Here is a 26,898-nt window from a genome sequence, read left to right on the forward strand (position 1 = left end):
TACAGCTTGACTCGTTTATTCCATGTACAATTTATACAGAGAAATGACAAACGTGTGCACCTCAGTGGATGAACATTGTGTGATTTCTCACTTCATGTTTGCTGGCAGTGGATTTGCGGAATCACATTCTACACACGCACACACAACTTTTTTAAATTACAATAATATGCAATGCGGCAGCCAAAATCTTTTCGTTTCCTTTTTTTTTTCTCAAACGAGACTTTTGTTTCTGGACACAGACTAGAAATTGCGTGCAGACCCATTCGAGCTCCAAACATAAAAAAAAAAGTGTCGAGCAAGCCACTTCCTGTTTTTCTACATCCTTTATGTTTTGAATGCTTTTTAAATGCACATTTTGGTTTGTACAACTGAACCTCAGTATGCATTAGTGGGACAAATGGACAGTATTCTTGCAGCAATGGCATCTGAATGATAGCATGTGTCAGCTCAAGGAAACTTGGAACTGTTAACAATTTATTTAAGAGTTAGAGGAGGGTCAGAAACATGATATATGCGTGTCGATTTTCGGTGCCTTTTCTAGGCATTCACATGACCTTGTGGTTTAATGTTCCTACTGCTTGGTGCTACAATACGCATGGAAATAAACTTCCATTGCGGATACATGTTCTTGCGACCTTATACGATCGTGCTAGTGTAGGAAATCATATTAGGTTTTAATTGAAAAAAAAAAGCTTGAGGGGGCTATTTAATAATGATGCTAATTTAATGTAAATGTTTTAATTTAATAGTAATAAGGGGCATAGCCTGCAGCTGGTACGTGCAGGCTATGAAGGCGGCTGCAGGTATGCCATTTTTTCATAGGATCATCATTACTTTGTAAAACATGTGAGACTTTGTACAGCGTAGCATTGCCATTGTTGATCTATCAAGGTTCGATTTGTGAAAAAAAAAATTAATATATGCAGAAACCCTGTCTTCTATTGAAGGGTATAAGTCCCGGATTTTGTTCCTTCCCCGCTGAGTTCCACACTCCAAAGCGATGCTAATACTAGCAGGTACATGTATGATGTATTTTTCTTTTTTTTGTTCAAGGAGCGCCTGCTACAATCATCTTGCCAAATATTCTGAGGAAGTGTACCGCTTATCCCCTTGTTGCACACAGAGGTTCAACTGTGCCAAACGCCTTTATACCTTAGGTTTTATACATCCACGTTTCCCACTGCATGCCAAATGCGAGGAATTTTTAAATATCTTTCAATAAATATAGTAGTTTTTATTGTTTGGCTCCCAGTACTGACCTGTGCACAAAAAGTTTCCACAACATATCGTTTTATCTTGGGTCAACAATCTTTTACAAAATGTTTAACAACAGCTTATCACTGTAACAATATTGTGCTTTCCAGCTACAGACACTCATGTGCAAAAGTACACATTCAAAATAACAAATCAAGTACGCTCAATTGCTCACATGATGATCTGACATGCCACCGCTTTACGCAACATGCTGCGATGAGAAATAAATAGTTATGAGCAAGAAAAGCTGGGATTAACGTAGAGAATACAAGAAATAATCCTGAGCTGCACTGCCTTAAACTTTCAGGCAAAACTTTGTACACGTTATATATATACATACACAAACCTCAAAATTCACCCTCAAAGCCGACAAAAACCAAGTTACAACCAGGCAGTACCCATTGGAAAACTTGCCAGAAAGAAAAACACATGCTTCCGCGTGTCCTCTCGCAAATTTAACGCTCAAATGTGAAAAATAGGCACACACGAAGTATCGCTGCCATTTTTTTTTTTTTTTTCTAGACTAGAAAAAAAAAAATCACCTCGAATAAATACTTTTTGTCGAAAATTTCGCACCAAGAGCTTTAACCGTCACTTTCCTGCGTCGTGCAAGAGATTTTGCTTAGTGGTACTCCGTTAAATTGTACCTAAGCGTCCTGATTAAAGTACAGTAACAAAAACAAAAGATTATCAATGCCATTCGGTACGCCTCGATTTCAATAGTCGATGCTAATCTTGTGGTGTCATAAGACGGCGGTTTACAATCATCCCGTACAACATTAAGCTGAACGTATTCAATGGCAAAAATTTCAGATTTTTACGACAGTCGGGCCTATGCCCAATCATCGAAGTGCTACGGAAATTTTTCCTAGATGCACGTAGAACGTAAGAAAAGCAGTGTGCAGTGTCTTCCTGCTATCCAACGCATAACACACAAGTACATACATAGAGTAACTCACCCAAGTTAGCAGTCTCGGTAGCGGTGCTACGTCTGACATTAGGTTTTCTTTCGACTGTCTTTTTTTCAATTGAAGTCCTATCACACAATCACTGCGCCACCATGGCCCGCGTGGCATGCTTCGACAGTTTGCGCAGTCGCCCGCGACTGCTGACGGACAGCACTTCGCGCGCGTGGCAGTCCAAGCCGTCGTTATCATCATCATCGTCGTCGTCATCGGACGCTTCCTCTTCTTCTTCTTCCCTGTAACGCACTGTCTGGTGGCCGCGATTCCGCGTCTCCACCCTCCTCCCTTTCGGTGCCTGTGGCTTCTCCGTTTCAAACGTCTTTGGGGGACGCGGCGTGCGCGATGATCGTCGCGGCATGCCGTAATCATGGTCCGTCACAAACGTCACAGAGGTCCCACTGCTCCGCGAGCTCCCCGCGTTGTCCTCGGAATGGTCACTGTCAACGACGCGTGTCCTACTTCGAGTCCGAGTTGTCGCAATGATGCTGCTCGTGGTGCTGCTGTCGTCGCTGCCTATCACATTGGTCCGCGCAGCACGGCGCGTGGACTTTCGACGCGGAGGAACGTCGTCCTCCTCATCGTCTTTGTATTCTTCATCGTCGTCGTCGTCGTTCTCCTGTTCGCCATTTTCCTCGCCATCCTCGTTGCATTCTCCATTCTCATCTTCCTGCTCCTCATCTTCTTCATCTTCAGCATCCTCACTCTCTTCATCGTCATCATCGTCCGTGGTGTCGTCCGTAAATTTCTGCGTGGCTTTCCGTTTGCGAAGTCTGCTTTCGAGGACAAGCTCCTTCTCGCTGGAAGATGCGCTTCTAGTTCGATGCGGCGGCGGAGGTTGACGTTGACGCTGGCTCCTCTTTGGTCTTGTAGTGCACATTTTGGTTGAGCGATTACGCCGGTCGTTGACTTGCACGTTATCTACGAGGGAGTTTGCGGGAAAAAAATACGGTGTTAGTGGACGTACCCAACGTACTGGTCGAAGCTCACCTTGAGCTTTGACTCTGACAGGTCTCGTGCCGTTGACACGAGAATTTTCTTTGTTGGACTCGCATTCATCATCGCTCTCATCTAGAAGGCTGTCGGACTCCTCCATGTACTTCTTAGCTCGTAACGCTGCGAGAGAACATTTTTAATATCCTCGTGAACATGGTTAAAAAAAATCGTATCTATAATAAAAAACACACCAGCTGCCCTGACTGTTGGCACCGGTTCGACGACGACTTTTGCTCGTGCACTGCTTCGAGACGAGGACGGCTGCGCATCTTGAAATGCAAATTCAACATTTGCTGGGTGTCGTCTGCATGCCAGAGGAAAGCTTCGTTAAGTTTGGGCCCTTTTAAAAGCTGCACTTTTTCTCGCAACGTAGTTTTAAAAACACAACTTCTTCTCACCTCTGACTGACATACTGATTATTCTTCACCTTTGCTTCATACTTCACTGCGGATCGCCAATCGCTAACGATCGAGCGTATCCTCTCTTCGAACATGGCAGACAAACGAATCGTCATTGAATATATCTAGATGAGAAAAAGATAACGTAAGGCACCAAATCGATTATGCCTCAAGTACCAAAACAGTGTGATGAGGGAAACACGCATACCCTCGACTTCTTGTTTGTATTGTAGTTCCTAGAGTTTGCAAAGATAAGGCGCATATCCTTGCAGAACTCCATGGGGTCCGGGTAGCGGTTGCTTTGCAGACGATCCCTCACGGTGCTCAAATCCACCGGGTGATCAATGATGTCGAGGTAGTTCTGGTACAGGAAAACAACGTACGGAAACAGTACAGCAACTTTCGTGAGCAAACAACAACTTTATTTAAATGACAGGGGCGGGGAGTTTCATCAACCAGGGGCGATACCGCACCCCGTTGCTGGCGATGATGCTGGGACTCACCGTGTAGACGTTGATGTCGACCGGTTGGCGGAATGGTGTGGAGTCCTCGCACTCGAAGAACAGATTCAGCAGGTTTGAACACTGTGTCTTCCACGTGGATGAGCAGATGGGCGCCGGAACACCAGCCTTCAACCGCTTTGCGTCTCGCCTCGGCATAGCCTGAACGCAGGGTCACACATATCATCTCTATAATTTGTAATTTTTTACCTTAATTAATTAATTTGTACCTTCTTCCGCTTGCTTCCAGACCACGCAGACGACGACCCGCCCACTTCGACGTCCGACGATCCAGAGCTGTCCGCGCCCTGTTCCGATGCACGGCTCGACCCTTCCGCTGAACTGTTGCTCTCCACCAGTTTCTGGTAGAGTTTGATGACATCACGGCAGGAATGGTCACTGGAGGTGCAGAATTTATAGTTTCGTACGGACGCAGTATTCTCGCACAGACGACAGAGATCCAGTCGGTTACTTACTCGAGAAACGTCGACAACAGCCTGACAAGTAGCACAGCCTTCTGCACGATTTTACTCTGAGGCTCGTTGAATTTTTTTGCGTTCACCTCGATGAACCGAATGTCGAACTTCACCGCTTCCGCTCTCCTAAGTGGGGCGAGTAAGTTGAATTAGAATTAGGGGTGTGCGAATATTCGAGTCCTCGAATTCGAATCGAATATCAAACGCTCGAACTATTCGATTCGCGAATCGAATAGTCCGATATTCGATACCGAAGTATCCGATATTCGAATATTCGACTATTCCACGAATATGAACAACACAACCCGAAAGTGGGCTTCACCTGACACTTCCTTGCATGAGGTGAAGCCTGCTTTACGAAATTGCCCTTGCTGCAGGATCAACACATGCGGGACGGTGTTTCATTTAAGATAACATTATCCAAAGTTAGTTTTGTCGACATCGTCTGTGGAAGGGGTGCCGCCCCTTCCACGTGTAGTTTAGCGGTGCCGACGAGAGACTTTGATTTGATGTCTGTGAGGCTGCCTTTAAGAAGTTAGTACTCTCGAATAATGACTCCAACCCACGAACAAGAAGGGTGTCTTAAAGATGTCCTTTACGTCTAAAATTTCAGTAGTGCAACTTCCTAGGGCAAGTGCAAAGAAACTAAAGGGTGTTGATGGGCAAAGCTGAGGCAGGATGCCAATTCGTTTGTTTCACAAATGGCCTGCGGTTGTCTGAAGCAATTACAGCCTCATCCGTGTAACACGCTACTGCCTGACATAAGCACTCTCACGTAAAATTAAACGGTAGGGGCTTTAAACAGAAGAGTCGCATGTCTCTCTTGTGACAGTTAATGCCAGAAAAATTACGCTAAAGCCATGGACTACAAAATGGAAACTTTTTAGTGCGAAAGTCACATATTGTAAATTTTGCACGAATATACGATTCGACTTAAAATATTCAGATTCGCACACCCCTAATTAGAATATCTTCTAACTACCGAAAGTAGCGTGGCATGCACTTTCGTTCCTGACCCACCTGTAAAAGCGGTTCTCGAGTCGTGTGCGAATGGTTGTCAGGTCCATGGGATAAGCGACGACCCTCGCGTACATGGGGTAGGCGTTGAGGTCCACCGGCACGGAGAACGGTTCCGCAATGGACAGCTCCATGACGTTGTCGATGCCCTGCACCAGGCGGTCGCAAAACGCGTCTCGGCCGCAACGTGGCCATTCGCCCAGACGGGGTCGGTATATCAGGCTCTGGCGCTCGTCATGAGTGACTGGCACGGCGCCACCGACGTTTTCCGGCAACCCTGTTCCGGGAGAAATGTGAGGAACATGAGGGAGGAGCCTATATCAGTAACACATGCTCCCATTAGCAAGACAGTACAGTGAAACCCACTGGCTCGCGAAAATAGTGATCAGAACTCGTAGAGGGAACATATCGGGACAACTTCTGGCAACATTACGCGTCACCATTCCGCAGGTTGGCTTCACCTAACACGTGCGTGCTTTAGGAGAAGCTCGCTTTAGAACACTGTTGCGCGATTCGCGGGCGGAAAGCACGTGCTGGGCCTTTTGAATCGTCTCGTGAATCTGAGCAGCGTGGGCCGGATACGGAGACACAAAAGCGTTACCGCCGACCCCTTTCACCGACAGTATTGGAAAACGAACAGTCACTGTCTATTTTCTTCCCTCAATTTTTGTTTTGGTTTAATTCGGTAGATACAATTTTTTTTAATTTCTCCATCGCTGTACACAGGTCGCTTCCCCATAGAAACAATGTATATATTTTGACGGTAAACTCATAAGCCATCGTTTTACGAGGAATGTCGTTATAAGAGATAATGTTATCCGCAGCTTTTGCTGTACATACTGCATGGGTCGATACGCTCAAAGTCCCAAGGACTCATGCGTTCTGCTTCTCCATTGTCCCACGTTACTGTAAAGCACTGGAACATCGAGTCTGGAAACTCCGGCTGGAGTGGTGACTGAGCGTTGATGGTACCCATCCACCAGGCATCATCAATTATGCTTCTGAAACGGTCTCCTGGTAAGTAGGAAAGAGAAAATCAATCAATGAATAATCAATCAAATCAATTGGGGAGAATAATGTACCCGGTTTCCAGTTTCTCCTCATGGCGTGATCGTAAGTCTGTCGAAGAACGAGGAAGTCGATGACATCCGGCATGTCGTGGTAACGGATCACGAAGCGGTCGCCGTCTGGAAGTCCCTTGCTGGGGTCGATGGGCTGGACCTTGAGGCAGCACAGGTGGGGTGGGCAGAGCTCAAACTTGATGTCTAGCACTTTTACAAGCTCTTGCTCCTGGGAAGGTCAGAGCGCAGATGCAATGGGAGTTCTTACGCAATGCCCCGCTCAGATACGTAGCGGTAGACTCTCTTTAATTCAGGCTCGGATATTTCATACTTTCAGTTAATTCAAATGGATTTCAGATTTTTGTTCAGCCCACTATGCTTTCAACACATTGAAAGACTGCCAAGATTCAAACTGTGCTTCCGCCTAATTCATACTCTTACGCTTCCTCGTAGTATAGTGTTCCTACCGGAGAAAACAGCTCCGGAGCGTTGGTGACGCCATCTCTTGAAGCCTTTGTGAATATTGCTCACTTCTGGACATTTCTGCCTGCCAAGTTTGCTTTGGCTGGCACTCCAAACTTTGTTTTGAGGACTCATGTATTGACTAGGCAGTTAACTGTAGTTAAGTTTCTTTTGTATACCTCTCAATTTGTGGACTGTCGAACTAAGGAACTTGGTAGCAGGACCTTTACAAATGTTTTATGTATGCCCCTTCTCATAATTAGGTAAGCAAGGAGGTTAAATAAGGTTGAATAATGAAGGCCTTGTGTTTTACGTTTAAAACCGGTAAAACTTGCTGTTATCGCTCGATTTGCATCTTTGTCACTTATGATCAACCCCCCACGCCAACAAGAACTTGGCAAAGCACCAACTCAGCCACCAATGCAGGCGTTGGAGTACACTGAGCAATGCATATTCAGCACGGATCTTCTGCATCCTGTGTTCACCTAAAATGCGAGAAGCGCTCTTTTCTAGTTTCCACTCCAAAATCTGCTTTTCCACATGATATCACCTCCTCACAGCTCCTGAAATAAAACCAGATACTTGCCCCCTCTCTACTTAAAATAACAAAAAAGAAAACATTAGACCCCAAAACAGAGAGCCCTACTCATAATCAGTATTCCATAAGGGAGAGGTTAAAGGAGCAGTCTAGAGGCCCACAACTTTGTTTCTGTTTTTCGTCAGTATGGAATGTTAGGTGGCCGAAAACGGTTTTCCCATAATTAGTACAACCATAGCAAAATTGGGACGCCTGCAATAGCTCCCCGAACCTCCCATGCGCGAAACACCCTCCCTCGCCTTCACGATAGGCACGTGATGAGTGCCACCAGTCACGTCACTATGTGATGCCAGTGGTGAGGACGCTCCTCATTGGACCTGGGATCACACGATCGAGGTGAACAACATCGCGCAGGCCGGAACGTCTGCTACCGCTTCGGAGACGCCATGCGTTCTCCGGCTACGTGATGTCCGAAATGGAGGGTTTGAAGGCTGTCCACGACACAACCACGATTTTTTGGGACTGCAGACACCACGGGAAGAACGAGTGGTGCAGCCTGAAATTAACTGCGCTTGTACAGCGAAAATCCTGTGCTTCTCGACAGTGTGCAGCCTGTCCGACAGTTTTCACCACGCAGTTGGTTCAGTGGGTAACAGGTGGCGCCAAATTACCGCCGCCATCGCTTGCTTTCACAGATTGCACAGAAGCCACGGATATATTACTCTTGCGATCGTAATCTTATTTTCTCAGGCTGCATATATGCTTTGCTTTTTTCTAATAGAAAACGTGATATAAATCATATACTGAATAGAAATCAACAAGAAACAGCTCGCAATGTTCGTAGCAGACGGTATTTCCTGCGAACGAATCAGGGGCTCTCTACCACCAACGACACCGTAGAGTGGGTGTGGTCTCCAGTTGGAGCGCTCTGGCTTGTCACCGCGGCAGCGATTTTCGAAATTAATTGCGTCGTGGTGAAACAACTTTGGACAGAAATATTTTGTGGGAATGCTTTTCACATACTGCTTTACAAGATGACAGCAGTTTTTGGCCATGTTAGATACCACTTTAATGCTCCTTTAAAAAATGTGCTTTTGTACGTGCAACTACCCACATTAACAAACCATAATTTTTGTCTCGCAACGCATACTTGGACGGATTTCTGGTAGGTTCGACCTCCGACAACTCGAAACAAAATTCAGTGTTCCAAAAAAAGTCTGAATTAATGGGAGTCTACCGTGTCCCGCGGACATGTTGCCGACACGGGTGAGCACTCACGCGGATGTGGTGCCGAACCCAGGGTTGAGAGTGATCCTTGACCTTGTACGCACGGCAACGCTTGACAACCTGCACGTATGCCTGGTGGCCCTGATGGAAGTAGACCACCTCGTCCCCCACTTGCGGAAAGTATGGCGTCCTTCGTGGGAAGACGTCTGTCAGCCAGTCCGGAGGACGCAGGACGCTCTTGTTGTTGGTTGGAGGTAGCGAAGATGGTCCGGCGCTTGGCCTTTCCGGAGATGCGGATTCTGTCGACTGCTCAGCGATCTCATCCTTTGCCGTGGCCTGTAATTTTCCCCCCGATTGCTTTAAATAGGGCCTCGTGTTTAGGGGCTATTTATATATTTCATTTATTTACTTATGCTTAGAGCCTGAAGTTTTAGGGTTTGACCCGATTCTTCCCCGAATTTGCACCCCGAATTGAAGGTTGCCTCTTTAGGGTGAAACCCGATTTTTACCCGGCAAATTGCCCTCACTAGGATGTCTGTAGGAATGCACCAACTTACTTGTTTGGCAGAAAAATGCAGTTACATCACCGTTTGTACCAAACCGCTACAATTAGTTTGAATAACTGAGCCAGATTTCTCCCCGAATTTAGCGTACTGGAAGTTTTTTCGCCCGAATTTGCATGAATTTAGTGTGCACGTTTATTTACCCGATTTTTACCCCCCCGAATGTAGGAAAAAATATTTCCCGAAAACATACTCTCTAGGCTCTACTTATGCTTGTTACGCTACATGGCTTTGCAGCATAGAGCAGCAGGGTTACGAAACAAAGAATGAAATTTCACATAACATTACGACAATCACTGCACTACACCATCATAGAAATAAAGCATTGTCCACATAAGGGCCACCAGGGTGTCTCTCGCCCAGCTCCGCAAGGCGAAGCCGAAATTCAGTTAACATTTCTTCCAGCAGGTATCCAATGAATATTCGCCACTATCCTGTTGGAAAGCTTTCGAAAAAAAGTTTTCCACTTACCATTGTACACCGCCTCCTGCTGCTGCCACCACCAGGAGGCGCCCTCGCCTCCTGTTTCTTCCTCTGCCGCTTCCTTTCCCGGTTCCGCGCACTCTTTCTTTTCTGTTCCCCGTCAGAGTAATCGTCGTCGCTGTTTTTAGCCTTCGCTCTCGTTCTACGTCCCCCTCCATCTCCATTCTCCACGGTCTTCTTCTCGCTTTCGCTGACGTCTGCTTCGTCTTCAAAATCGCCAGAGTCTTCGTTTTCATCCGTGTCTCCGCTGTCAATCGTGTCGTAGTCTTCTGCCTCTTGCCGCTGCATCGCTCTCGGCACACGTTTGGAAGTCTTTGTAGCGGATGGTTTCTTCGACGCCTTGGGTGTTTCGGACCATTCGGAGTCGTCAGATTCGCTGTCAAAGCACATCTCATCAGGGGTGACTGACAATAGGTTAAAAAGCGATAAAAGCCAAGCTGTTTGGTGCACGACCTACAGGATTATGACGACCGTGTCATAGGCACCCCTTCCCTGCGCCGCATCTAGAAGCTAGAGGTGGCGCTACTCATCGTGCCAGTTATTGCTTACTCAATTTCTGCAATACTTTGTACTTCAGCTTACTTTAGTATTTTTGCACAAGCGGTGGAAGTCCCACGAGAGGTGCTTCCTTCTAAAGTTGATTATCATCATCATTCCACGCGTTTTCGTAGGAACCGCTGCTGTCGTCTGCTACGGTAATCGTGCATCCGCTTCTGCGCGTTCAAAATTCAAATATCCATCGTCCAATCACGATGCAGATTTCGAGGGCCGATGCGTAGCACCCCTAGGTGGACCGTGCGGACGGGCTTTTCATTGGGTTTGCCAATTATGTCAGGGTCACTATAATCTAGTATAATCTAGTAGATCGTGGTTTAACGGTACGTTTCAAAAATTAACCACCGCCTAGGGGGCGGCTGCGAGCAGTGTTGTATATAAGCGTGTATCTGATGCATTAAAGTCTGTTTGTCAGTCAGTGCTTCGTGTTTGTCTCGTTCTTTCGTGTCCGCTGCACTGGGGTTTTATCGCTTTTAAAGTGGCTGATAATGTCAAGAGTACGGCGCGGGATCATATACGATGGAATCTCACTAAACGGAAATCTCTAAAACGAAATTTCTGCTTTAACGGAACAACAGCCGCAAGGTTGTATGCATTCCTATTTATGCAGTGTCAAAAAATTTCCTGTTAGGCGGAATAAAATTTTTTTTGCACCACTGGTTAAACCGTACAGAAAATGGAACTGACTTAACACATCAAAGCACCGTCGCTACGTTGCAGCTTGAGCTCTCTCCTTCCGGTACAGCCATGATTAGGAGTAGTATGTTAACAGTAGTAAAGCACTGTTACAGTACAAAGCTGAAGATTGCGCGTGTATTCCTTGTCTTTGATGCAGTAATGTGCACAAAGACCGCTTACAGCTTCTGCACTCCTGGAATTTACACGATTTATAATATCACACACAAATCGGTCAATGGAGCTCCTGATAAACTGGAACAGATTTTCAAGGTCCCTCGAGGTTCTGTTTAAAGAGGGCCTATTGTAAACGAGACTAAGAAGAGGAGGTTTTCTCAAATTTTTAGTTCGTATTTATAGTTCTTTGAAGAAACCTTCCTTGGCAATATCATAATGGACACCCAACATGCACACAAGTGGAGCCAAGTGGGTGGCAAGTTCACCCACAGGGCTCAGGTGAAGGACCGTGGTAACACATGCAACAGCGCACTCAACATGAGCTCATGTCGTACGACCCCGCATAATACAGTATTTGGTGTTCTACGACAATCTCATTTGGTCTTCATGCAATTTCAAAAAGAAGGCCATGCACGAAACACAGAGTAACATGATGGCCGTTATCTGATAAGAGCAAAGTTTCGGATTTTCATTTTTTCAACATACAAAGGCAACAGAGCTGAACGAAAATTACCTCGAACTTGACTCCGAGCTGTCTGAGGCGACTGCATTGGTGTCTGTAGTTGAGCTCATTGTAACTTCTTCCGCATCCTAGAGTGGTGAGAACAAAACAAAATCAGAACATATTTTACTAACGGAGGCATAAGGGGCTTACTTCTGGATCTTCCCTGTTTGAAGGGGCACTACGCGTCGATCTTGTTTGCGAGCTCTTCGCCTTGGACTTTTGTGCAGCTGCTTTCCTAGTGTGCCTGCTGTTGAGCATTAGCACGTTTTCTGCAGGCTGTGGAGGAACGGACAGTGTTTGACGAAACAGTGGCAGATAAGCTCCAATAGGACACCCATCTGGGACAGCTCTCACCTTATGCGCGTCATGAGTAGAGCCTGAAGTTTTAGGGTTTAACCCGACTCTCACCCAAATTTGCACCCCGAATTTCTAGGCTGCCCCTTTAGGGTGAAGCCCTATTTTTACCCGGCAAATTGCCCTCATTGAGACGTGCGTCTGAACAGGAACTAACTTGTTTCGCAGCGGATGCAGCTACGTCACTGTTTGTACCGAACCGGTACAGTCAGTTCGAGCAACTGAGCCCGATTTCCCCCCCGAATTTAGCATACTTAAAAAGTTTTTCCACCCGAATTCACGTGAATTAAGGCAATTTTTACCCCCTGAATTTAGAAAAAAATTTTCCCAAAAACTTCAGGCTCTATTCACAAGAGGGGATGCTTTAACCTACCGAATGACATAATAAATTTCAGCGCACTCAACATTTTCCTTAAAAAAAAAGATGGACGTAAATATCGTCACATGCATTCACTCTCTGCTCGCCTTGCAGGGAAAAACAAGGAGGAGAAACTTCACTACTGACAACACTGTGGCACTGCAATCAGGGTGAACGCTTTTCCTTTTTGCAGACATTACCTCATTTTTTTTGCTTTTGGTAATGGAGCTGTATAGCAGACGACGTTTCCCTAAAGAAATCAGTCGATCGTGTTGCAGTGACTGCAGAACAACTCGGACTATTGGTTCTGTGCTTCACCACTGCTGTGCATGGTCGCTCTTTGCAGCACATAGTCAAATCAAGTTCTGCAATTATTAGAGCTGCGCGAATATTCAAAATTTTCTAATATGAAACAATATCTGACGCTATTCGAATGCTATTTGCAACCTATTTTCAGTATTCGAAACTTTGGAGTATTTTTCAAATATCACTGAAGTGAGGAAAAGCTATTGCCATGCTGCAAGTGGGCTTCACCTTCATTACATCCAAGGGTTAGGTGAAGCCCACTTCATATTATCGCCATTTTTCTTTAGGCTCCATTCTCCAAGTCGGCTTCACTTCGTTACACTCGATCGTTACGTGAAGCCCGCTTTACACTGTTTAAAATATTCTGTCACCAAAGTCTACAAATTTTGTGAGCTCATGGTCAACATTGTACTCTGGGCATTGAAGGTTCCAGTAAATGTACTCCCAACTTTCAGAGTTACGTTCAGTAACAGATGGAAATACCACGTGCAGTTTCTAAAAAAAGCACAGGAAATTGACAATGTAAACAAAGAAATGAGAAGATTCACACAAAGCAGGTTGCACAGAATATGCTGACCAACTCTCAATGTTGTTCGTCCCATTAATGCAGTCAACCATACACAACACAGAGGGACCCTTCTCTCACGATACGTTATGCTTAGAGCCTGAAGTTTTCGGGAAATATTTTTTCCTACATTTGGAGGGTAAAAATCGGGTAAATAAACATGTGCACTAAATTCATGCAAATTCGGGTGAAAAAACTTCCAGTACACTAAATTTGGGGAGAAATCGGGCTCAGTTATTCAAACTAATTGTAGCGGTTTGGTACAAATGGTGATGTAACTGCATTTTTCTGCCAAACAAGTCAGTCAGTGCATTCCTACAGACATCCCAGTGAGGGGAATTCGCCGGGTAAAAATCGGGTTTCACCCTAAAGAGGCAACCTTCGATTCGGGGTGCAAATTCGGGGAAGAATCGGGTCAAACCCTAAAACTTCAGGCTCTAGTTATGCTGCATGAAAAGGCTCACATGTTTGGAGCACAACACCACAAAATATTTCACCACGAGGTACTTGAAATTATTCGAATTGGGCCTTTTCTGATCAATTCGATTCACAATCTGAAGAAATTATTCGGATTCCATTCGCAGTGTAAGTGAAATATTCGTGAACTATTCGCAACGGAAATTTTGCTATTTGCACAGCCCTAATAATTACGGATCTGTGGAATAAATTACGAATTTCCGACGAATAATTGAACAGCGACTGGGGTTGACCTTTGCGCTCCTTTAACACAACAGCTTGTCACCAGTCGACACTTCCACTTACAGGTTTCGCTTCAGAATTCTGTCGGCGCCGATGGCTCTCGACGACAAAGAGTAGCTGCTCTCGCCTGGCCATGGCCACGGCCCGGGTGTCGGCACTCTGCTGCAGGCCGGGTGGCAGGGGCCTCACGATCCAGCCGGGACGAGCGGGACGCGGTACCTGGCTGGGCCCCTGCTGCGTGTCGTCCCGCGACTGCCAATTGCCCGACGACTGCCGTACGCCTTCCACATCTCCCGTCCGGCGCATTCCCACTCGGCTGTGATGTGGACCGGGAGAGTGACCTGCTGAGGAGACAAGATGATGGTTCAGACCTTTACTGTACTGATGTGCGACGCAAGAACAGATCTAGCGCTACCAAGGTGGTGACTATAAACGGAGACCTTGTGTTTTAGGGTAAAATTCGTTTTTACCCCCCAATTTGTATAATCACTTAGGGTTAACACCTAGAAAAAAACACACACTTGCCAAAATGCAAACTCAGCCACCAGTAGGGGCACTGAAGAATGGCTGAACACTGCCTCTATATAACGAATTTGTAAATGCTGGCTCTTTGTTTCGTTAAATACAGAAATTCGTTAAGTGGACACACCAAGTGAAACAGGGGTGGCCGCCGCCACTACCTGCACCGTGCGTACCGCAAAACGTCATTTGTCATAAAACAGGTGTCAAGTCATGAAGGGTACAAAATATAGAGCTTCATTCATCTCATAATGCTAGGTAATACGTAATTTATGCACAATATTGCTGGAGCATTCGTAACTTTCGTAACCCTGGATGGCCTCTACTGCTTTCTCCTGGTTATCCTGCGCGCTTGCATATCGACATTTCTTGGTTGGTTCACTCGCGCTCATGACCACACGACGCACAATTCCGGAAAGAATGAGGCTGCACCGCCGCTGAATACCGAAAAGAACGAGAAATGGGTACATATCACGTAGACGTTTGCACCAATGGAACTTTGAACCGGCATCGGCGTCATGCCATTTTAGACGTAGTGTCTATGGGAACACGTACGAGCAACTGAAATTCTTCGTTAAACAGACGATTTCATTAACCCGAAGTTCGTTAGTGAGAGGTTCAACTGTACAGAGCAGTCCCTCTGCATCTTGTGTTCATCTGAAATGTGAGCTGTGCTTGTTTCTATTTTCCATCCTAAAATCTGATTCTCCACTCGAGGTTGCCCGGTTTCCCCCCATTTTATCCCTCCTAAAATAAAACCAGATTTTTCTCGATGGTTCTCAAACAACATAACACTCAAAAAGACATGGATCTCATTATAACAGGCATTAAGCTTTAAAATATGACAGCTTTAACAGTATAGGCCCATAAATAGACTACCACCCTTAGTCATATTGTATTTACTCGCACTGTCAGAAAATCGACACAAAACAAATTGACAAATTGACAGAACAGAGGACAATTTGATGGGGGAGAACCGCAGTGTTCGATTCAGGGGAGATCGCCACGGATATTTCGGCATAAGACTGGAGTTCAGTGTGCTTTGAGTGCTGGGTTGATTTTTCCCCTAATACTGAATGCTCCAAAAAATATGCATCTCATACGTGAGTAAATATGGTACTTTACGTACTGATCGAAGCACGATGCGAGGGCCTCGCAGGAGACTGCAGGGAACCATGGGCTTCCTGCGGTTGTTGTTGTTGTTGTTGTCCGAGCCGTGCCTGCTGCACTTCGAGAATCTGAATCATCTCATCAATCATGCCCCTTTCCTCATTTCCGTTTGGCATCACCGGCTCCAAAATCTCTGCCTCCCCTGTGAAAAAAAAAAAAAAAATGTTGCGCCCACATGTTTCACGTGGACTCAGAGTTTACACTAGAACACACAGTACTTACACACGGGAGCTGCAAGTCATTGAAATAGCATCATATATAACGGCAACAATTTCAGCAAAATGAAAGCAAAGTCACGTGAAAAGACAATGGATACTGTCGTTAGACAAGGGCAGAGACCTAACTGAGGATAAGTAATTCAGTCAAATTAGCACGATTTAAATCGATAGATTCATAGGGCCAATCGCTGTGTCCATCCACGTCTTTATAGGGACAACCACCGCATAGCACCCTATGTCCATGTGACATGGTCGCATTGTCGCGTCAAATGGCCATGTGACGGCCCTATAAAGCTTCCAGTTTAAATATGCTTAGCACAATGCCCAAGTATGCAATTTTTACTCTGACTTCCTATTATGCCTTTCCCACAGACCAGGAGGAGGCCCCGACTTTTCCGCAGTACTGCAGTCTCCGCAAGAAAAGTCGGAAACGCTTAACAAGGTTCATGCATTTAAGGCCTTGTTGATAGCGTTGCCTCAGACCCGATGGTGTCTGAGGAAGAACTTTGAGGCCTTTTGTTGCATCAATAAGGTCGAAGGCATTATTGTGTATAATGCGGCCGCCATAAAGCAGAAAAAAAAAAAAAATCACAGATTAAAAAAAAAAATTTAAATAAACACATTTGGAGTGACTTTACTGTGTCTTGGCTTCGTCGTATCAGTTGCCGATACGGCTCGCGTCATATTCCGGAATTTCTAAACAGAGTTAACAGTTTTTGTATCGTACTGTTACAACAAAAACCAGTATAACGAACAATTTTGTAGTTCCCACGGCACTTCCCTACAACAACGTTTGACTGTAATGTATCTTGGATTTGTAGACCCTTCACTTCTGATGTCATGCAACTTAATAAAGATCTTCTCTTCGTATCTCTCCGTCCAGCCTAGAGGCACTTGCCGCGGAAAACTGCAGAACTTCTGACTCCCTGCCGCAGAATTTCACGATTTGCCGCAGCAGAAAAGCCAGGCCCTTAACACCATAGCATACCCGTAAGGCACCATCTGGATACTCGAGTTTTCAAACTTTTACTGCAAATTTACAAATTTTCTACAGCATCCGGGTTCCTTACAAAATTGCACTGCCTCTACAAGTCGCACGCAGAGTTCGAGGTAACTCGTTACAAGTAACTAAGTTCCTTTTTCTGGTAACTTGTAACTTAACTCGGTACTTTTCCGCCGTGGTAACTTTCAGAGGAACTCGTTCCTTTTTCGGGTAACTTTGCCAAAGCAACTTAAGGTAAGTTCCAAGTTACTTTTAATTCGCTTTTCACTCACGTCCGCATATTTTCTTGCTTTCTCTCCAGTTCTTTTATGGCATTTTATGCAATAAAACGTGATATTCAATCAATAACAGTATTCCATTCAGGGAGTAAGAACGCTGCCACTGAAATGAAGCTGAACCATCGTGCGCCCACAGGGAGTAAGATGCAAAGCGTTCAAATTGTAGCACATAAACGAAAAAGATCTAAGTACGTTGCACTCCTCCGCAGGTCTAAATCATCTGCTCACGCGCGCTGCACCTGTGTATTGCTATTTTGTGCCCGAAGTAACTTGGAAGTAACTCGTTCTTTTTTGTAAGTAACTCCGTAACTGCGAGTTACATTTCAGGCTGAAGAACTTTGTTACTAACTTAGTTAAATTTTTCACACGGTAACTTAACTTGTAACGAGTTCTTTTTGACGGGTAACTTGTCGATCTATGGTCACGCGTACAAGTTGCAGTACTCACCATTTGCAAGGACAGCGACGTAAGGAACAAGCTGAGAGTCCAAGCAGCGTCCACGGCCGGGAACGAGCCGCTGGAGCGCCGGAGGGTAGGGGTTACCGTCAATGTCCACCAGAAATGGTGGAGGCATGAGATGGGGCGCGGACTGTGTTTGCTCATCCAATACATGCTGGTTGGCATCGCGGATCACCGGACGGTAGTCCGTGTGGAAGAACTGTTCGTCCGGCACCTACAAAGTGTCAAGAAAAAAAAAAAAAAAAAAAAACGTGATGACAAACCTCTTGCACATTGCATAACACGGCAAAATGTACGGACCTTCTTGTACGGATCACTGGATCCAAAGCCAAAGATGCTAATGTGGCCGTGCGAATCCGTGGATGCGAAGAGGAGTCCGTCCGGAGAAAATTTGCAGTCGAATACCGCACCGTGGCCTTGGCCTTCGATCTTCAAGACAGATGAAAACAATTAGTCAGTCCTGGCACGCACTGCGTACATAAATTTGGGGATCTGATCGCGTGAATGAGCAGTGACGTAATTAGTAGAGCAGATTTTTCGAATACTGAAACGTATCACTGCGTATTTCATCCAAATCGAATATGAAATACTATATTGGAATCAAATTGAATGTGCCTTTCACACAAAATTTGCCACCTCCTCTCTGTCAGTCACCGGTTGTGCGTGAAAGAAGTATGTGAGTACTTCTTTCATACATGCGAGATACAGTGATAACATCAACACCGGCTCTACCGGGAGTCTATATGATTGAGATATGATTGAGATAGGAGTCTTGCATACTATAATTTTGGAATTTTGTATTGTTTGAATATCGCTGAATATCGAATGTTCCCGAGCACTCTGCGCATCCCCAACTTTTTTGACTTTTTTCAAGAGAAAAACTGCGCAAATTATGCAAGTAAATACATCATATGTATCTATGAAACCGTAAATCTGTATTTATGTCGTACGTGTGTGTCATTTGGTTATGTAGATATTTGCTTCATATCTGCTTCAAGAATAAAACTATTTGCTGCTGTTCTAAAATTACTATTTGCACACAGGCCTAGTAACCAGTCAAAGTCATGGGAAACGTCAGGCTGCTCAAAGCATCGCACAAATTCTCGTCCACTCACCATGTTGAAGAAACTGCGTATCATCGTGCCAGTCATGAGGTCCCAGAGGACGATGCGACCATCATGGCCACCACTGAGCAGGATACGGCTGTCCACTGGATGGCTCTCAAGCACAAACACTTCGTCCTCGTGTCCCTTAAAAATATGGAGCGCGACAAAAGAAAGTTGACTCAGAGTGGAGAACTTACTTCTAGAATAGCAAAGTCACCGAAAGGCAGGGCCCAATTTTCGCGAGGGAGAAAGATTAGAATCGTAAAGCCTCGCAATTTCAGGATAATACCCGAAAAGAAACAAAAAGGAAAAAAGTTTTTATCCCAGAATTTGTATCACTGTTACTTCGGGTACAACAGTAAAAAAAACCTGCGAACCAAACTTGCCCAAGCAGGACCTCATCCACTAACACAGGGAGCGCTTAAATACTTTTCACTCGGTGACGCCCACTTGCCATCTCATGTTTTCTTTCTCACTTTCACTCTTTTCCGAGCGAAAGTCTGCTCTTTTGCATGACGTCACCAGGTTTCACCCTGTTTACCCTGCTGTGCACTTCCTAACATAAAACTCGATTTTTACAAACACCCCAATTTTGAAAAACAAAAACCCTAACCCTAAAACCCTAAAAGACAGGGGTTCAGTTATACCAAACATGTAGTGGTCTAGTGTATCAAGAATGTTCCTCAGCGTGATTGTTTCCATTTCAAGCAAAGTTGCAATTCTCACACAGATCACAAACATACAGACTTTCTTTTCAAAGTCACTCACAGTGAGTGTCTGAATCAACTTCCCGGTGTTGCTGTCCCAAGCTTTGATGGAGTAGTCCGTGATTGCAGTGATCACCATCTTGTCGTCCAGACTCCATCCAACCATGGTCACCTTGAGCTTCTGCTTAGGATCCTCCTCGATTTGCTCCTCCGTGCTGCATAATGACCAGGAACGTCAGATGGAGACGGTGGACACGATGCTTGACGAGGCTTACCCGATGAGCTTGGTGGCCATCTTGAGGGTAATGGCTCTCCACTGTTGACGTTCAAAGCTCCATATGTTGGCGGTGCCATCCTTGGAACCACTGACGAAGCGACAGCTATGGTTGGCGAACTGCAGGCTGTCCACCTGGTCCTGCGATGCAAATACATTTGTCCTCTCATTTGCAATGAAAGACGATACAAAGTGCAGACATTTCTAATAAGCAAGGTTTTATCAAACGTGACTGTTACACACTTGTAAGGTTGGCTGTGCCGTCATACTCCATAAAAGATCCATGATATAGATCCGTACTGGAGAAACCCTCGAGACGAGGGACACAGAAAAAAAAAAGGAACAAACACAACGAAGTCTTCGTCGAAGTGTTCAAAGGAGACTTAGTTGTGTTTGTCCTCTTTTTTTTTTTCTGTGTCCCTCGTCTCGGGAGGGGTTTCTTAAGTATGGATCTAATATCACCAGCTCGCTTGCTTCCTAACTATTCTATCACTTTTGAAGATGTCTTAAAGAACACGGGGCATGATCTATTATATGTAACCAAGATGCAAATATAACGAACGTAACAACTACAGGCCTATAGAATATCCCTTAGAATTCATCAAATGTGTGCATTGTTTTGACAAGACTCTTTCCGGCAGAATGTACTTCTTGCCCATCATTTGAAAGGTTAATTTAAAGATGAAAACATGATACACTGCATCCAAGCACTTACCGTATGGGTCTCGAGCTCAGCAATACGCTCTGGACCGTTGGCTGCCAGGACGTAATAGACCCTCACCATGTGATCTGTGCTTCCAGTGGCCAAAAATGTACCTCCTGCGCAGCAAACCTTGCGTCAAGCGCCACACCACACGAAGCGAGGCACCGACGACCGCAAAACAACCTTACCTGGACTGAAAGAGGAGCACACCATCTGCGCACCAGCTCGGCTCCTTTCCACAAACTTCAGGGGCTTGTGACTACAGGGGCAGGGGTGTTTATGAGAACATCAGAGTCTCTCCATTTATGGAGTCCAGGCGCACCGCACAATGTTTTATCCAAATAAATGAAGCGTTGCGCACGCTGAAACGCGTCTAAATGTGACAGAACGGAATGTATCGCTCACTTGAACGTCTTGGTCGTGCTGGAGTAGTCCCAGAACAGGACGCACCCATCGTTTCCAGTCGACACGAGGAACTGTCGATTGCCTTTCGGATACGGGCAGAACTGTAGAAGAACAGAGTATCGCCTTAACGCCTCCGTTATGCTACAGTAATTGATAACGATGCACGAATAACAGGCATGTGTGAACAGCCATTTTAAAACCATGGCCAACAGTTACACGGCCGAGCCGCGGACCTTTTCTTCACTCCTGGGAAGCATAGATTTCTGGTCACTTTATTTGTCCTTTCAATGAATATTTCCACATTTGCATGGCATTCCTCTAGGAAGAAGAATGATGTTACACATAAAAATTGCGTACTGAAATTTTTGTGACTCTAATACCTTTCGTAGTAGTTATTGTAATTGAGTTAAATTTATGATTTTATAATTTTGACCATAATTTAGTTACTCTTATTTAGTAATTTTTAAGGAAAGAAAATTTTTCAGGTAATAAACTAGAATTTTTAAGGAAAGTAATTTTTACAGGTCTGATATGCAGTACGTGTACATGATATACACTAGAGATGGAATGAATCCAGAATTTTTTTAATCCGACTCTGAAACCAAGGAAGGTTCAACGAATCCATGAATCTTACGTATCTTTTGAATGCTTTCTTTATAAAGAGTTTAAAAAGCTAGAAAGAAAAAAAGCACTTCTAGTAAAAAGTGTTTTGAAGCAGAATATGATGCCTTTGTATAATGAAAAGCAAATTAAATAATGCTTTAGTTTCAGGAGAAGATATACCCATACAGTTCTTCTTGAACGTAATTTATGTAACATGTTCATCGACTAGGTTCGGTTGGCACAATCCTAATATATACGTATGAATTATTCCGTGCAATGGCGCCCTCTTCGTTGCGTTTTACAGCTCCCGTTAGGGAGCTTCTGAACTATTTGAATAGTATTCGGTTTGAAAGAGACATTCCTTCGATTGATAGGACCCCATTTCGATTCACAATTCCAATTGAACACACAAGTATTATTCGCTTCACTATTCAAAAATCTAATCACTTGTACACTGCCCCGAAGAATAATGACGAAGTTGAGGAATAATTTATGACCAAAGTTGGAAACAAACTCTCCCACTGCCTTCCGACAGCGGGTGTTTTTCTTACAACTGGTGAATCACAACCTGGCTCCACACCTACCCTCAGGGACGTCACCATGGCAGTGTGCCCCAAGAGCACGGCAACTGGGGCCAATGTCTGAAGGCACCACACACGGATGACCTTGTCGCACGACCCCGCGGCCAGGAGCCCGTTGTCGGGGCTCACAGCCAGGTCCGTTATCTCCGCAGAGTGGCCTCTCAATGTTGCCAGCAGGCGGCCGTCGGTTGCGCACCATATTTTCACTAGTAGGTCGTCGGCGCCCTGGAAAGTCCGTCAGTGTGTATCAATCTCGTTACCTCTGTACAGCTACTTAATAATGGTCAACGGCAAGTTTTCAGAAACACGCGAAGAGAGTGTATACCGTAAAAATGTAGTAGCCGCTACGATCGAAGAGGCAACAGTAAACAGACGACAGATGGCCGAGGAGTCTTCGAAAAAGTTGTGCCTTGGCAAAAAACTTGATGGAAAGTTGTTGCGAGGCGCTCGGCAGTTCATTCAGGGAACGTCCCTGTAGTACCATTGCTGCCAACACATTCAAATAAAACGTCAGTACAGGAAAGTAAAAAAAAAAAAGTTTAGTTATCGGTACTAGTATACATATAACTGACCAATATTGGGGGGACCAACACCGGGTGGAAGGCACGGTGCCGCTCCATGTCGACGCACGGTAGCATCACAACTTGTGCGGACTTTTCGGACTCCTGCAAGCGAAGGATTTTCGTCGTTGAGTTACCCATTCGATTCTTGCGAGGATCCACCTCCCTGACGCAGGGAATCCCCATCCGTGCCAGCACTTACTGGAGCTCTGCCTGAGCAAGGAATAATTTCCTGACCCGAGCAGCGAACAGGATCCCGCGACTCCTGTTGGATACAGCTGATCGAGGAGGGGTCCAACTCGAGAGCATATTCTTAGCAGGTAGTCGGCAGAAATGAAGCCGTTGGCCCGTTCCTTTGAAGAAAATTGGACGTACATCTTCAGAGAAACACACCGATAACGTCACTGGTAAACCCTGTGTGGCCACCAACATGTTCCAAACACGACCTACTACAGGTTTTCCAGACGATTTTAATCCGAGCGCCATCGAAATTAATCCGTGTGCCATGCAAACTTTATGGGGCATGGATTAATTCAACTGGCACTCGGATTAAAATCGCCGGGAAAACCTGTAGGTTACAGCAACCATGCCATTTGCACCCCTTTGCAGCGCAGCATTTGAAAGCGAGCGGTGGTGCTGCTCATCGACTCGTTTATTACTTTCTCAATTGCTATAATACCTTGTACCTCAGCTTTCCTTAAGATTTATGTACGAGAGGAACAAGTCCCATGAGTAATGCGTTCATGCTTAAGTTGTATGTTGATTATCATCATATTAAGCGTTTTCATGGGAGCTGTTGCTGTCGTCTGCTACGGTCATATGACAGCTTCTGCACGTTCAAATTTGTAATTTCCATCTCTCACGGGCTGGAGTGTGGCACTTCCAGTGGATCGTGCGGACGGGCTTCTGCATAGTTGCTGCCGATTATGATGTGTTCATCAGCGGTAGTCTCGTAGGTTGTGGTACCGACATCGTTAACTCTGTGATGTCAAAAAGTGTGACCCTCTGTTTGAGGGGGAAGGATGAACAGAAATAAATGGCGACAGCACAACTTTTTTGCAGAGCCTATCCCACAACTGTAGCATTACGAAAACACGACACACAAAAAAATGCTTCAAAAACGAAATATGTAGGGATTCATGACAACAAAGCCTTTCTGCATTCCCGTCTCAATAGATAGATGAAAACGAAAAATAAAAAGTAGCTCTTCACTGGAGTTTCTCCTATGCTTCAAAAAGATTGGAAAGAAAACAAGAAAGAAAAAAAAAAAAAAAAAAAAAAAACACCGCTCCGTCGTGCAAGCATCGAACAACTATACAACAAGAACAGGAGCCAACCACCACTCGTCACTGCCATCTCGTCATGATATGACGTCACACGGACATCTCTCATTGGCTGCTCATTTTTCAGGCTTCTATCTCATTGGCCAATGACATCAAGGGGGAAAACTCGGCATCCTGACTGCGATTACGCCTGCGGGAGGCAACTATTATTTTTTTTTATTTGATCATGCGCGTTATACGCATCAATTAATTAATTGAGCCGATTTACCTGAAAGTCGGGCAATCAGAAGACAAGAGAATGGGGAACAAAATAGCACGGAAGAATCGTCTGTGCAAACATGCCGAAAAATTAATACCACAGAACCCACCGAAAACTCACTGAATTCACTTACTAGGTCACTAAAACTTCGATGATGCTCATTTCCAAGCCAATCTATGCGTTTTGGCAAAAGCTGAAACAAAATTTCAAATTAGGCTTAGCTGTACCCACAGAGTGCAAGCAAACACAATGCGGCGAAAAGCCGCCGAAACTAATCAACCCAATGTTTTGATTGCTGGATAACCCACGTGCTACACACGCGGGTCTGCTCAACACGAAGCATCACTTACATGGTTCTCCTCGATCTCTCTACGTAAAGCCTGCAAATAAAGGCCAGGTCATGCTTCGCCCATATTTTCACGCATAAAAGGTTAAGGTAAGTCATCCCCAACAAACCTCAGCTGCTTTCGTGCAGGGACCATTGCTCAAAAACTTCGAAATCAAGAAATACAGCTCTGAAAGTGAATGAGACCTCAATCATCTCCCATTCGGGTAGCCTTGCTGTCTCGCGTCAACTGAAACTTTTGTTCACTTCGGGAAACAATTTACGCACCTTTCTCGATGTTCTCTTGCGAAGAGATGTTGTGTACTACATTAGACATCTCTATTTCATTGTATATAGCACCATATCATCGTTCAGTCAATCAGAAAACAACGTACAAATCCTCCGAATCAGTCATGTTGGGCACAAAATAAAGATCGCAACTTTACAACGACATTGAACCGAATGCGTCAGCCTAGCGGAAGCGAGTGCGTGCCGTAAAGTAGTTCTAACTATCAACCTTACATAGGCAATGATGAGAGGCTATACTAGTGAGTTTTTGCTACAGTATTATTGATATTGTGATTATAGATACGTGAACGTGAGGAGGTATTTATTTGCTTGTGAAATGTTGGGCCAAATACGTTGCGGAATGATACTTTAGACTCAACACCTTTCCCTTGCTCTCTCGCTCCTGACGAGCACTTCCGGTGAGTTTCGTACTAGTTTTTGTATTATCGAGCTGAGTAATGCTGTAAACTCTTTGTAATGCGAACCCAGACAGCCGTTTTGTTCTGCGGCTGGCGCGCACGATAGTATAAACAATATGTCTCCTTGCAGTGCTTGAATCTACCTTCTGCTTGCTTCTCGGTGTCGAGATCTACACCAACAGCGAAGTGTGACAACTCATCACAGTTCATCCCGGTTCTTCCATATTTATTGTGGTTATCTTTTCATATTCGAAGTCAATGTCTTGGATAAGGGAGCGTAAGCTAACATGGGTGCAGAAACTAGCAGTTGGGATTTTAAAAACTGGAGAAATCCCGAAGCATTTAGCAGTAATCATGGACGGCAATAGGCGGTTTGCAAGAAAACAGAATATGCAAAGTCTGGATGGCCACATTCATGGATTTGATAAACTGTCCGAGGTTCGTTATCATTTTTACTGCCTTCCACTACTTATATGGTGTATCTACTTCGTACAAATATGGGACAGAGCTTATTGAATTGAGGAACACGCTCGTTGCAGGTTCTATTCTGGTGCCTCGAACTTCAAATCACAGAAGTCACTGTCTACGCATTCAGTATAGAAAACTTCAAACGTTCAAAAGATGAAGTAGATGGTTTGATGGAGCTGACTCTCGAGAAACTTGAGCAGCTGCTTAATGAAATGTGGGTAGTCTCTCACCACTTTGCAGTCAATTAGATGGCGAATGCAAATTTCAGGGACAAGATACATGAAAAAGGGGTCTGCGTGAGAGCTCTGGGAAACCTGTCATATCTTCCAGTGAATATACAACGTGTGATAGCGGATGTAGTGCTGCAGACACAGAGTAACTCCAGGCATGTATATTGTATGTCATTAAAAAAAAAATATGCATATGTAACATCAATGAAGCATAATTCGTACTAATAAGGTGATGCTTACAGGTGTTACCTCAACATTTGTGTGTCGTACACATCAAGGGACGAGATTTGTCACGCTGTTCAAGAAATTGCAGGTGGAGTTCAGAGAGGAATCTTACACCCAGAGTGAGCAAAGAAAACTGATTTTTTTTACCCCCCACAAAATTATGAATTTTTCCTATTTGCTTGCAGAGATGTCACGGAGGAAGTCTTGAGCAGTGCCCTGTACAGCCGCAAAGGCAGTGATCCGGACCTGCTGATCCGCACTTCTGGAGAAGTCCGCCTCAGCGATTTCCTTCTCTGGCAGAGCAGCCATTCCATCTTGGAGTTCGTCTCTGTACTATGGCCAGAATTTTCAATCTGGCACCTGTGTGCTGCTGTGCTCTGCTACCAAAAGCACAAGGCTGCGATTAAGGTACCTTCGTATGACTGCAGACGTAACCTTATCATCCGATTACGTTTCTCGTTACAGCAACTCTACAAGCCAAATACCGAAGTGAGGTCGTGCTCTCAAGAGTCCATAGAGAGGGTCAAGAGGTTCATGGATTATACGGAGCAGAAGTGGCAGAGACAGCTGAAAGACATGCAGTCTGGCAACACTACACAGCTCGCGATAACTGCATATCGATGAGATTTATATTGTGAAACTTATGGCTATGAGATGATTATTAAAAATGCTATTTTTTTTTTA

General features: G+C 44.9%; 2 protein-coding genes across 4 annotated transcripts; one reads left to right on the forward strand and one right to left on the reverse strand.

Moving 5' to 3' along the window:
- On the reverse strand, positions 1 to 25,052 carry LOC135388053 (bromodomain and WD repeat-containing protein 3-like). Its single transcript, XM_064617345.1, has 33 exons — positions 24,873 to 25,052; positions 24,716 to 24,774; positions 24,610 to 24,639; positions 24,393 to 24,452; positions 22,920 to 23,070; positions 22,730 to 22,822; positions 22,483 to 22,643; positions 22,161 to 22,382; positions 20,974 to 21,074; positions 20,757 to 20,827; positions 20,581 to 20,684; positions 19,867 to 20,006; positions 19,653 to 19,806; positions 18,894 to 19,028; positions 18,079 to 18,207; positions 17,767 to 17,992; positions 15,780 to 15,962; positions 14,195 to 14,475; positions 12,000 to 12,125; positions 11,859 to 11,935; positions 9,926 to 10,313; positions 8,943 to 9,227; positions 6,686 to 6,893; positions 6,444 to 6,617; positions 5,607 to 5,880; positions 4,587 to 4,712; positions 4,341 to 4,509; positions 4,114 to 4,272; positions 3,819 to 3,971; positions 3,611 to 3,735; positions 3,404 to 3,516; positions 3,207 to 3,332; positions 1 to 3,137 (listed from the first exon to the last, which is right to left on the reverse strand). Exons 1-33 carry the CDS (start codon positions 24,919 to 24,921, stop codon positions 2,302 to 2,304), a joined length of 5,688 nt encoding a protein of 1,895 aa, XP_064473415.1. The 5' UTR covers positions 24,922 to 25,052; the 3' UTR covers positions 1 to 2,301.
- LOC135388055 (dehydrodolichyl diphosphate synthase complex subunit Dhdds-like) lies at positions 24,581 to 26,898 on the forward strand. 3 transcript variants are annotated; one of them, XM_064617349.1, is made up of 8 exons: positions 24,581 to 24,695; positions 25,173 to 25,291; positions 25,422 to 25,729; positions 25,831 to 25,973; positions 26,028 to 26,144; positions 26,232 to 26,333; positions 26,400 to 26,622; positions 26,680 to 26,898. In XM_064617349.1, the coding sequence occupies exons 3-8, from the start codon at positions 25,550 to 25,552 to the stop codon at positions 26,836 to 26,838; spliced, it is 924 nt and encodes a 307-aa protein (XP_064473419.1). In that variant the 5' UTR covers positions 24,581 to 24,695; positions 25,173 to 25,291; positions 25,422 to 25,549; the 3' UTR covers positions 26,839 to 26,898. The 3 variants fall into 3 exon arrangements, with proteins under 3 accessions (XP_064473419.1, XP_064473421.1, XP_064473420.1); XM_064617351.1 differs by lacking the exon at positions 25,173 to 25,291 and having other exon boundaries at positions 25,422 to 25,477; positions 25,547 to 25,729; XM_064617350.1 differs by lacking the exons at positions 24,581 to 24,695; positions 25,173 to 25,291 and having other exon boundaries at positions 25,302 to 25,477; positions 25,547 to 25,729.

Source organism: Ornithodoros turicata, chromosome 3 (genome assembly GCF_037126465.1).
Source record: "Ornithodoros turicata isolate Travis chromosome 3, ASM3712646v1, whole genome shotgun sequence".
Lineage (NCBI taxonomy): Eukaryota > Metazoa > Arthropoda > Arachnida > Ixodida > Argasidae > Ornithodoros > Ornithodoros turicata.

Excerpts from the sequence above, each read along its gene's own strand:
- LOC135388053 (XM_064617345.1), bottom strand. The coding sequence starts at position 24,921 with ATGTCTAATGTAGTACACAACATCTCTTCGCAAGAGAACATCGAGAAA. Across the intron at positions 20,007-20,580 it reads CTGAGCTCGAGACCCATACG|GACCAGGTGGACAGCCTGCA; the intron begins GTAAGTGCTTGG and ends TTTGCATCGCAG. Across the intron at positions 15,963-17,766 it reads CGTCGCTGTCCTTGCAAATG|GGGAGGCAGAGATTTTGGAG; the intron begins GTGAGTACTGCA and ends TTTTTTTCACAG.
- LOC135388055 (XM_064617349.1), top strand. The coding sequence starts at position 25,550 with ATGTCTTGGATAAGGGAGCGTAAGCTAACATGGGTGCAGAAACTAGCA. Across the intron at positions 25,730-25,830 it reads GATTTGATAAACTGTCCGAG|GTTCTATTCTGGTGCCTCGA; the intron begins GTTCGTTATCAT and ends CGCTCGTTGCAG. Across the intron at positions 26,623-26,679 it reads AGCACAAGGCTGCGATTAAG|CAACTCTACAAGCCAAATAC; the intron begins GTACCTTCGTAT and ends TTCTCGTTACAG.